The sequence below is a fragment of the Nilaparvata lugens genome, unplaced genomic scaffold, assembly GCF_014356525.2.
Source record: "Nilaparvata lugens isolate BPH unplaced genomic scaffold, ASM1435652v1 scaffold5637, whole genome shotgun sequence".
NCBI classification, from domain to species: domain Eukaryota; kingdom Metazoa; phylum Arthropoda; class Insecta; order Hemiptera; family Delphacidae; genus Nilaparvata; species Nilaparvata lugens.
Window position 1 is genome coordinate 1 of NW_024091437.1, and position 12,868 is coordinate 12,868.

The 12,868-nt window shown below is 34.0% G+C and overlaps 1 protein-coding gene across 1 annotated transcript; it reads left to right on the forward strand.

Moving 5' to 3' along the window:
* The first annotated feature begins 65 nt into the window (after positions 1-65).
* On the forward strand, positions 66-8,098 carry LOC120356051 (proteoglycan Cow-like). Its single transcript, XM_039444843.1, has 3 exons — positions 66-203; positions 2,685-2,849; positions 7,021-8,098. Exons 1-2 carry the CDS (start codon positions 68-70, stop codon positions 2,825-2,827), a joined length of 279 nt encoding a protein of 92 aa, XP_039300777.1. The 5' UTR covers positions 66-67; the 3' UTR covers positions 2,828-2,849; positions 7,021-8,098.
* The last annotated feature ends 4,770 nt before the right edge of the window (positions 8,099-12,868 follow it).

A 12,868-nucleotide genomic window follows, 5' to 3' on the forward strand; every position in this document is an offset into this window, starting at 1 on the left:
GAGCTTAATAGTTGCAATTTTAACCGACCGTTTAATTTGATTTTTGTAATTTTGGGTGTTAGCAGGGATGTACGTTCCGGACTGTGACGGGGATGGCTACTATCGCTCGACCCAGTGCCACAACTCTGTGGGAATGTGCTGGTGCGTCGACAAGCATGGCGTCGAGCTGCCCAACTCAAGAACACGGGGCAAACCCAATTGCGGTCAGTTGCAAATCATTATACCGTAGATTGGAGAGTGTTCTTGACAGGTTCACAAAAGCATGCGCATTGAAATGTTGCCATCAGATGGGAGAAATGTAACATTTTGAAAATCAAAAATCACAATTATAGAATAAGTTCCTGAATGCCAAGCCATTGAATTCAATTCAAGTATTGAGAACCTTTCCTCTCTATAATTGCGTTTTCTGTTTGAATGTATACACCATTCCAATTATGTATTACTCGACTACTCGTATTATACTCTTATATTATGTTTTTTTCTAACTTGAAGCTTAACTGTTGTGTCCTAGCTTTATACAAACTTGGCTTGTTTGAACTGCTTCGTCTTATATTCAAGAATTCTTATTCTCATATTTCCAGAATTTTCAATTGATTATTGTGAACTAGTAGGTAACCCTTGCTTCGTAAGTGTCTAATTGAAAACTTGGCAAACTGACAACTTGACGAGTTAATTTGGTGAATTTAAAATAGGCCTATAACCATCCTCGGTAAATTAAGGCTCAACTCACTCTTACGCGACTCAGGTCGAGAAGAGAATCGACTCTATAGTTTGTGTAAAGTAAGTTGAGACTTGGCCCTCCATCCGAAGAAATTACAGGGTTGCAAATCGTGTAAAATTGCAACTTTCTCAAATTTCCAATTCAACGTCAGAATTGGATGTAGAATATCATCTCCGATATCCTAGTAGTACTAAAAAAGCTTCAGGGTAGAAGGATTAAAAGGAAATTTAATTTTATGTTAAAATTGGATACCGTACATCGCGAAAATTTGTTTTTTATTTTGAATATCACTCCTCTTAGAATCATAGGGCGTCGTAATGCGTAATAATTCTACATCAATTAACGGGGAGAATGTCTCCTTTCTATTGGTGTCTGGAGCATTTCTATCCGACTTATAGTTATTTTTAAATTGATGATTATGTTCGTCAATGTCGAGTCATTTCGAGCAGAAAACATGACATTTTCGTCATGCTAGAAACGTTTTTGTTTCAAAAGATAAGTAGGTGGTGAAAGCGATAAAGTTTCTCTGAAATAATTGAATTTTTTTCCAATTGTCAAACGTACTGGAAGAGCGTATTTTAGCCTCTCAGAAGTTTCAAAGTAAAGGATAGCGGCTGAATGGTGTGTGCCACCATATGCTATCAATAGCTGGGATAAAAAACAAAATACAGAACGATTGAAAAATTCAGCAACTGCAAGCCACATGATTATAAATAGTGAAAATGAAAACCTCGCCTCAACTAATCCAAGCGGTGTTTCATTACAGCTTTTCTAGAGACAATCAGCTGCTTGCGTTTGAAATAATTCAGTCAAATAATCGTGTAAATTGCCAGCCTTCAGCATACATTTGGTACACAATGCATACCACCCTCCTACCTTTAAAACTCCTTGGAGACCAAATACGATCTTCCGACTACTTTTGCCAATTAGAAAAATAATTCCAAGAATTCTGAGAAACTTTCTCGCTTTCACCACCTACTTATATTTTGAAACAAAAAGTTTCTAGCATGTCGAAAATTTAATGTTTTCTGCTTGAAATGACTCGACATTGACGAACATAATTCTCTACAATTTTATTGCGAAAAATTATTTGTTTACTGGTCATTAAAGAAAGTTATTGGGCATCAAACGTAGAAGTCTGTGTTTTTTCTACTTAGATTTTTTGCATATTTCAACGTTTTCTCAAAAACTACATACACTACAGCTTCCAGACTAGTTTTATTCAATTTTGCAGATATTTTCCCATATAATCCAGCATAAGTTTTTCAAAAACTAGTCCCCAAACAATTCAGCATCGGTGTATTTCACCAGAGGATCTGAATTCCGGGCGAAATCTTTCACTCTGTATAGCTCGCTAATGAAGCGTTTATGGATATATGTTTATCAGAACTTTTTTCTTATTTTCACCTCTACTATCACGTATCGAATTATTTTACCATAATTAAGAATCACCCTGTATAAAAATAGGCATTAGTTATTGTCTGACATTAGTTATTGTTTTCATTTGATGTTCTCTTCTGTGATAAAACAAATCAATTTATTCAAAAATGTGTTTCAATATACGGTAACTTATTTTAAACTGCAGACCTTCAGTTAGTGAACACCTTTAGTGAGTGACATACACCCTAAAAATATGTTTGGGATGAGTAATAGGCATATGATTCTGTGTAATTGTTGTATCATTTTTCTGTACCTTGACTATGTCTATTGCACAACATGTGTTGAACGACAAAGAAGAGTCCTATTGTCTTTTATAGAAGACTTCTATTCTATTCTATTCATGAGTGAAACAGTTGATATCAGTTGGCTGAAACCAGTCTTTGGGATGAGTAGGCTACTATTCTATTTTATTTGATTGTATGAGACTGTGTAATTATTGTTCTATGATTTAATGTAACTTGACTATATCTATTGCACATTATGTGTTGAACAACAATAAAGACTTCTGTTCTATTCTATTTAGATGCTCTGTTGATGAAAAGCAAGACGTCCAGTCCAAAGATCTCTTCAATTGATGCCATCAACGACAACGATGATGACGAAAATGATGATGAAGATTCCGATGAGGATCTAGAGGGAAGTGCTGACCAGCCTCTCGACTTTTAGATTAAATATAGTAGACATTCAGGTGAGGAATCATAACTAATTTCACTCATTTTCAATAGTAGCTTCCAAGTCATTCAATTTCATTGATTCCCTGAAATAACTTTCTACAACCTAAGTTCAGTCATTTTTCACTGTACTGTATACTTTCCAAGTAATTTTTGGTACCTAGTTATGAAGTTAGATTCAACATTCAACTCATTCTATTAGATTAATCAGCAACAATCTAGGCCTATTACTTTTTTAAAAGGAACGAAATCCAAGGAATATAGCTATGATTTTTGTTTTGTTTTATAACCCTTCTATTTCTCTATTCTAAGATACAGGCATTTTCCAGTATTACTTAAAAAAAATTTTTAATATTTATTTTTTCAAAACATCTAAAACTTCAAATAATTATTGATCAAAAAACTTTTTTCAATATTTTTCTATAATCCTGTGTTAAAGTATAGATATCTCCAGTATGCAACAAACAATGTTGAGTTTGTCAAAATACCTCCAATGGTTGCTGAGAAAAATGTACATCAGAGTAAAAAAATAAAATTTTGAGAGAAACGCATTTAAACTCATGGTGGTCCGCAAAATCCTATACCAACAATGTTAAAATCTCCAATATTCAGGTACATTTTTCTCAACAACCAGTAAAGATATAGCTATGAATTTTTTTTTTTGTTCTATTCCCCTTTTATTTCTCTATTCCAAGACAAAGGCATTTTCCAGTATTACATAAAATAATTTTTTAAATATTTTTCTCAATACATCCAAAATTTTAAATAATTTTTGATTGAAATAATTTTTCAGTGCAGAGGTCTCAAAAATGAACTTTTATTCATCAAAACAAAGCTCAAACTGGTTATAATCATTGTCATCAGAAAGACCGGGAGAATTTAAAAATGGAAAAACCGAAATCCAATTTTTTTCTAAAAATTAATTTGGCGAGCCCCTAACACCAAGTAAATCAAACCTAGGCTTGAAAGGGACTCTTGTACACTATAAAATACTCAACTAAATATTTTTTCTACAGTTGCGCGTGAAAAAGAATTTACATACTCAATTCTCCTCGTAAAACAGCTTATTTCTGAGGAGAATCTACTTTTCGCTCGCTAACCATCCGCGCATGCGCAGTAGATTTACTTACGCTCCCTTATCATTCGCGCATGCGCAGAAGAGTTTCTTTACGCTCCCCAATCAGCTGATTGTAAGCAGCTCGCCAAAAAGTCAGATCTTAACCTAAAAAGTCGGTAATTGTAACTCCGCCGATATAAGTAATTTAACAGGTTTGGGCAGTTGTAGAAAAAATGTTGTATGTAATTCGCACGTACAGTAATGCTTCTTCATCGCTCTTGCAAAATTATCACGCTCCGATTCGCGTCGCGTAATAACTGTTTTGCGCGAGCGATAAAGTCGCGCATTACGCTCTTAATACATAAATAGCTATTTCAAATGTTTTCGTAGATCTTTAAATCATCATTAGGTTACTTTTAAGGAGTTGTGGTAATATAGAATTTCCTTCCAATATAATCTGGTTTTTGTTCAAATAATCTACAATTGTGAGTCATTATATGATAATCAGCTCGTGTATTATACTCATGTATATGCTATATTTTTAAGATCAGACCAATATTAACTGAGATATGGCAGCTTTAGTGATAGGACACCGCTGGAGGGTTGCAGTGCATGCCAAGGCATTCGGCTAACGTCAGCCACAATATGGCAACAGCCTCCGTCTGCTTGGCATGTCATTTGTAAGCTATTTTAGATTATTTCAAACAATAATTAATGTTACATAAGCCTATTACCTATCAATAAAGCTGCCATATCTCAGTTGATATTAGTCCAATCTTGAAAAATCAGGTACCAATCGCTAGGTAATTAAATTTACTAAAAAAAAGTTATGCTTGTATTTTTTTTGTAATACAACAGTTTCTGAGCTATTTAAGAAACAACATTTTCTTGAACAAAATATAATTTCTTGCTTAATAAAATAAAATTAATTATTTTAAACGAGAATGAACCGTTGATATCACATCAATAAACCTGTATCAGCTACCTACCGTCTATAGAAGGCATTGACAAGACAGAGGATCGGCAACGTTTTTCTCCTATATTTCTCCACTGCCATTATAACGTGGACCTCACTATAGGAATATGTTGTGGAATTTCTCCATTTTGAGGTGCAATGAAAGAGATGTTGCCAGTTTCACATAATTTATAGAACTGACAACATCTTTTCCATTTTACCTCAAGTTCCATCCAATGTCTTTTCACGCCATAAGAAACAATATTGTAGATTTGTGGTATTTGCGTTGGCTATTCCAACCACTGGGAACGTTTTATTAGGTGAGATTTTCCAATAAGCCATAATTTTTATTCAAATCTATTCCCATAAACAATTAAAAAAAAACAAATGCAATGGAATTAAAAATAACTTATATAATTACTCAATGAATCACTGAACTATTCAATACATCTGAAAACAAAAATCTGGAGAAAAACTTATACTTGCATGAGTGAATACTTGTCCGTCAGAATAAAATTTTATAATATTATACGTATAAGCCATAATATAATATGCCTTTATTGATTTGTTCTTTGTTTCAATTTTTGCCAACCTTCCCAGATTTAAAATAAGTTGCTCTTTTCTTGAAATAATTCAAATTATAATCTTTGATGAGAATAACATACTAGTAGTACTGTGGACAGTAGACCTCACGCACTATTCTCATCCACAAGTACCCGTTGTCAACTGTTTTAAATGTTAACAAAATCAGTTCACGTTTGAATGTGTATTCCATAATTTATTAATATTTATAATGAATAAAATATATTTTTATTCCAGAATTTATATAATCTTCATCCAGTTCCGTGATAATCTTTCCATCTAATGAAAATTAATTTTTTTCAATCAAAAATATTATAATTTCTTCAGCATTATTTAGTTCATTTGATTATTTTTATCACCTATTAAATTAGTTTTTTTCGAATGTGAGAATATTGATACTGATGGACACGCATAATAATACCATGACTGCAAAACAAAATATTGAAACCAAAGACCTTAAAGCTGCGATTAGACCAAATTTATTAACAAAATGTAATAACTCAATCCTTATAGATTATATTAAATTGAACATAACTTATCATACACATGATGAACATGTGTGTTTGTCAACTTGCGTTCAATCTAATAGAATCTATAAGGATTAAGTTATTAACATTTTGTTAATACCTTTGGTGTAAACCCAGCTTAAAGATGCATACCTCTTCATGGTCTTTGATTGAAATTTTCATGAAATTTGACAGGTATGTCCCTTTTTGAATTGCGCGTCGACGTACATACAAGGTTTTGGAAATTTTGTATTTCAAGGATGATATAAAAGGAAAAAGGAGCCTCCTTCGTACGCCAATATTAGAGTAAAAATCAGAATATAGAATTATTCATCATAAATCAGCTGACAAGTGATTACACAGATGTGTGAAGAAGCCAGTCTATTACTGTATTTGTATAAGGTCTATAATTATTATATAATTCTATTCTAATCTATTATTATATAATAATTATAGACCTTATACAAATACAGTAATAGACTGGCTTCTTCACACATCTGTGTAATTACTTGTCAGCTGATTTATGATGATTAATTCTATAGTCTGATTTTCACTCTAATATTGGCGTATGAAGGAGGCTCCTTTTTCCTTTTATATTATCCTTGAAATACAAAATTTCCAAAACCTTGTATGTACGTCGACGCGCAATTTAAAAAGGGACATACCTGTCAAATTTCATGAAAATCTATTACCGCGTTTCACCGTAAATGCGCAACATATAAACATTTAAACATTAAGATAAATGCCAAACCGTCGACTTGAATCTTAGACCTCACTTCGTTCGGTCAATTAGGTAGGCGTTCAGATCACAATTCGAATTGCAATGACATTTACAATTATTATCAGCTGCAATTTATTAAGTAAGATTTTAGCTACTTACAATAATTTATTTGAAAATAGAGGTTTCTGGCTGATTCCGGTTTTGCTTTCCATTATGTTTCCTTGAGTGAATGTGTAATATTTTTTGGTCATTTGATGAATTAACTAAATCTGAAGATGCAATCAGGTAAGGAACTGTGTATTTCAAGTTTCAACGCGCGCGTTTCATTCTTAATTCAATTATTTGATCAATTTTTCGTTTTTTCAAGGTTCGTTAAGCTGGTTCATCTTGAGCCGATTCACTACTTGAGCTGATTTCCCCCACCATTCCAGTCCAGGTCCATTCTCACCGTCATCTACAGCTGTGTAAAATAGTTTCCCCAAGGGATCAGTCGTATGTTGCATTTTTAGGAGTTTTTCATAGTTTGAGTTGTATGTAGCGAATTCGCTTTCCAATCATTTCTCAAGTGTGAATAGAATGAAATAAAAGATACAGTAAAGTTACATGTTGAAAAGCATGAGAGGTACTACAGTGACCTCTCACTTAAGCTTGAGTAGCTTATGGTGACTTGCTACACATCTTTCAAAAATTCACCTAATTCATGATTGATGATTGATCCCTTGAATTATTCAATTACCAGTTCCGTGCAATACAGTAAATTGGTGCGTCCTAAAATATATGCAAAATAATTATAGATATAATTTGTGAAGAAAACAGACCATAATTAGAGTTATAGTGCAATATAGGACATAATCAATGGCAATTTATCAATTTAGAGTTGTAATAAACTGAAGAAATAGCTGCAATCTCTCAGAGTACTTGAAAAATGTCGACACAGCTTAGTTCTAGAGGTCTTCATTCAATTTTTCAACAATATCCTCTCAGTATAGGCCAATTTAACAAGAATGAAATGTCCAATGGTCATTTCTCAATGACTATCACTTTGTCATATCTCATCACTGAAGAGTTATAGTGAAGACACTAGTATTAATTTGATTTCTTATGAGTAATCAATGTTATTCAGACATAAAGCAGCTGGAGCTCTTCTCAGTAGATACTATGATCATTGAAGCTTTAAATCACTGTTAGCATATACACAGCTGCATACAATGAAAATATTTATCAAATACGAAGACATAACTCATTAATCCGTAGTACAATGTGTCATGAAACTTTTAATAGCTGTTGAGCTATGCTGTTGTTGAGATTGTATGATTGAAAATCGTAAATCTTGAAGAAGGAAGATTGCCAAAATATGCCAGATGACATAATATAAAATCAATGTCCTGCACACTTAATACTTGCAGAAGATATGCACTATCGAACTATTTGTTTTCAAAAAAAAACTATAATCAATTATTAGTGTTGGTCTCTAGTAAGCAATGTGCATTTTGTGAATTTATTGAAATGAAAGTAGCAGACTCAATAAAAAATAGCTTCACCCAGGAGGGTGGGAGAGAGAGAGACAAGCTTGTACTCCTGTTTATAAAATTATAAATATTTTTGTTGTTGTAGAAAGTTGGTACAGTACCTAAAAGGAATGAAGAATGTAAGATTTCATCCATGTGCATTGAAATTAGTTATAGTTTAAACGCGCCTCCTTTGCAAAATTCAAGAGTGGTTACACTCACATAAAGTATGCATATTCTTCCTTTATTGCTGTATAGGTATTGATTGTGAGAGAAAACTCTTGAGGAAATTGTATTTTCAACGTATATTATACTTTTATGATATAATATTACAATATAAGTGATGAGCACACTCCTCACAAGTAGAAGATAGCATATTCTAACTACAGTTTATAAAGAATTGAATTGGCTGAAACTCAAACTAAGATTTGAAAATTGTCTTTTGAATGAAAGGTTGGTTTTGTTGGATGAGCACTTCAAGCTGATGGCTACTTTATTTCATTTCTTCTATCTTCTTAATAATTGTAAAGATGATAATAATACTATATGTTGTAAAAGTAATGATGTTCATGTTCTAAACATTTAGGTGTATATTATTTTGGTATGAATGAGACTATATATGTAGCTCGGAAGTTCATAATAAGTGATTAGTAAAATTTGTTTAAAATGCTGTGTCTGTTATTTTTCCTTCTATTCTTCATAACCAGATAATAGAATAATTATAAAACTGATGATTTCAGTATCATATATTTAAAGAGATATTGGTCGTATGTATGATGTAAGTATAGTGATAGTGGACAAAATCACAAATCAAAATAGTGTAATGATGGTACTGGCGTACTCCGAAATCCCCCGTAACATATAAAATTAATTGAACTGAGCTTAAGTGTTATTACCATTACCTATAAAAAGTATTACTAATAGTATTGAATGAAAAAGACTAAGAAATTGTCAAAAAACCATTGTTTTTTGACAATTTCTTAGTTATTTTCATTCATATGAATAATTACCACAATATCAACTTCAACTCTCAACTACTAACTACACAAAAAGTATTACTAAATGGTAATATTCATACAAGATTCATTAGAACTGTGCAGAATTTCTGAATACAGAATCTGCCTTACCTAGCGCCGCAGTGCAGGATGGTTTCTCACAGCTTGGCGTTGTTGTCATTTGAGATGGGTGTCTGGCTTGGAAGTGCTTCGGCCGCATTGCCGTATGACTGTTAACGGTTCCTGGAAGATCAACAGCTGGGTTTTTTTCGTGATAGATAAATTCTGATTGCAGATTCGTTCTCAGCGACCCCAAGTTTAGCCTGAAGGCTCAGAATGTCAACAATGTTTTTAAGGTAATTAAAAATCATCATGAAAGTCATTATATGGTACTACACCACGTTTCTGGAAACTTTTTACTGGTGACTGGGATATTATTGATTATAGGTAACACAAAAATCAAAATAATCGTGAGAAAGAAAACTGCTGATGAACGCGAATAAGACCACCACTCTTTGTTCTATTGTCTCGGCTGCTTGGCTGAGCCTGGCTGGAGGGATCAAATAACCGACTGGATTGATCTTTCGTCTGTCCGCTAGGCGGAACTACGCCGACCATTGCTGGGTGGAAGATGTTACTGCGGCCGCTCGCATTCCCCCAACGCTGCTTTATTTGCTGTCTCAACGCCTAGTCCGAGTCAGACAAGCATCCAGCCTGCACTGCGGAGCTAGGTTTACAGCTTAGAGTACTATCATTTCTGAGAGTTTGAGCGATTTTAATTTTTGACCATTTTTGCAATTCAAGGATTGATAAAAAATGCAGACCACCAGATATCAGATTACATACAGGGTGAGTTATTCACTGAAACAAAATCTTAACTCCACTCTCAGATCAGAAAAATCTCCCGGGAGGGGTCGCGCCTGGTCTTTTGCACCCGTCATAACTGATCAAGGTCATTTCTTTGCACTCATGAAAAGTATTCCCCCTCCTCAGTACCTTCAAATGGACTCTCCCACTAGACAGTGATGCAGTTAGCGACTTATTTCCGTTGTCCCAGTCACTGTGACACACGCTTTTCAACAAGTCCTGGTCGAATACCCCCAGCGCGACTTGTCACGCTATCCGTATACGGGTCGAACCACCCAGTGCGACCTGTCGCGTTTTCCGCATATGGGTCGAATACACTCAGCGACTCCTTTGTGTGTGCTACTTTTACTTCTCAAACATAAATGAAACGAAGAGGAACGAATTTTGAGACTTTAGAAGTGTTGAAAGAGAGGAAAGACGTGAATAAGAAAGACTAGAAAATCCAGCAATAAAATCTCAAATTTTATCGTACTCTGTCACATTTTACTGCACGTGGTCTAATCCACCCAGTGCGACCGCTCATGTGATTTTCACTTGCGCGACCTCTCTAGGGCTTAAAATGCTTATAACTCAAGAATAGAAGTAAATTTCGCCAGTGTGATGACATATTGAAGAAAAATCACTCGTCTTCAAATGCTTATAACTGAAGAATAGGAGTGATTTTCGCCAATGTGATGACATATTATTGTTCCTCTCGTCGAGTACTATCATTCCTGAGGGTTTTAGCGATTTTGTTTATGATTATTTTTGAGAAATCCATGAATATCATCCATGAATCATCATGGATTTCATGGAAAATGCAAATTTCCCAGATTTGTTTGATATTCGGGCTCTGGATAGAGGTTGACTAAACAAGTGTCATGCTATAATATGAGACGTTTCGCTACAATACAGAGTTATTTACTGAAACATAAAATGTTACCTCACAAAAAATTGATGAAAATCATAGACTAACTATCGTGAAACACACTGAAACAAAAGGTATCTCAGATTTGGCTGAAATTTGGTCATATCTCATGGAATTTTGGAAATTTGCAAATAAGATTCCAGATTCATGTTTCTCGCATCAAAGACTATAAGATCACGAAGGTTCAGCGATTTCAATTATTCACAAAGAAATTATGTAAACAATGGACTAAATTTCATGAAACACACTGAAACAAAAAGTATCTCAGAATTTTGCAAATATAATTCAAGATTCATGTTTCTTCATCAAAGACCATAAGATCACGATGTTTGAAAGATTTTTATTTTCCACCAAAATTTGATGGGTACCATGGACTTAACCATCGTGAAAGACACTAAAACAAAAAGTACCTATCTCAGATTTGGCTGAAATTTGGTCATATCTCCTGGTCGGTAAAGAATTTTGCAAATATAATTCAAGATTCATGTTTCTTCATCAAAGACCATAAGATCACGATGTTTGAAAGATTTTTATTTTCCACCAAAATTTGATGGGTACCATGGACTTAACCATCGTGAAAGACACTAAAACAAAAAGCATCTCAGATTTGGCTGAAATCTGAAAAGTAAGGAATTCTGCAAATATGATTCCAGATTCGTGTTTCTCACATCGCAGATCACGAAGTTTGAACGATTTCTATTTTCACACGAAAAATTGATGAGAATCATGGACTCACCATCGTGAAACACACTAAAACAAAAAGTACCTATCTCAGATTTGGCTGAAATTTGGTCATATCTCCTGATCGGTAAGGAACTTTTGGAAATAAGATTATAAATTCGTGTTTTTCGCATCAGAAACCATAAGATCACAAAGTTTCAGCAATTATTCACAAAAAATTGATGAAAACAATGGACTAACTTTAGGAAACACACTGAAACATAAAGTATCTCAGAAGTTTGCAATATGATCCAAGTTTCATGTTTCTGCATCAAAGACCATACCGTTCAGGAGATATGACCAAATTTTAGCCAAATGTGAGATACTTCTTGTCTCAGTGTGGTCCATGCTACCAATCAATTTTTTGTGAAAAATGAAAATCGCTCAAACTTCGTGATCATATGGTCTTTGATGCGAGAAGCACGAATCTGTTATCATTTTGCAAAATTCCTTACCGTTCAGGAGATATGACCAAATTTTAGCCAAATGTGAGATACTTCTTGTCTCAGGTGGTCCATGCTACCAATCAATTTTTTGTGAAAAATGAAAATCGCTCAAACTTCGTGATCATATGTCTTTGATGCGAGAAGCACGAATCTGTTATCATATTTGCAAAATTCCTTACCGTTCAGGAGATATGACCAATTTTAGCCAAATGTGAGATACTTCTTGTCTCAGTGTGGTCCATGCTACCATCAATTTTTTGTGAAAAATGAAAATCGCTCAAACTTCGTGATCATATGGTCTTTGATGCGAGAAGCACGAATCTGTTATCATATTTGCAAAATTCCTTACCGTTCAGGAGATATGACCAAATTTTATCATATTTGCAAAATTCCTTACCGTTCAGGAGATATGACCAATTTTAGCCAAATGTGAGATACTTCTTGTCTCAGTGTGGTCCATGCTACCAATCAATTTTTTGTGAAAAATGAAAATCGCTCAAACTTCGTGATCATATGGTCTTGATGCGAGAAGCACGAATCTGTTATCATATTTGCAAAATTCCTTACCGTTCAGGAGATATGACCAAATTTTAGCCAAATGTGAGATACTTCTTGTCTCAGTGTGGTCCATGCTACCAATCAATTTTTTGTGAAAAATGAAAATCGCTCAAACTCGTGATCATATGGTCTTGATGCGAGAAGCACGAATCTGTTATCATATTTGCAAAATCCTTACCGTTCAGGAGATATGACCAATTTTAGCCAAATGTGA

Bases quoted from the DNA above. Each gene is read 5' to 3' on its own strand.
- LOC120356051 (XM_039444843.1), top strand. From the start codon at position 68: ATGTACGTTCCGGACTGTGACGGGGATGGCTACTATCGCTCGACCCAG. The intron at 204-2,684 runs GTCAGTTGCAAA...TATTCTATTTAG, and splicing joins ACGGGGCAAACCCAATTGCG to ATGCTCTGTTGATGAAAAGC.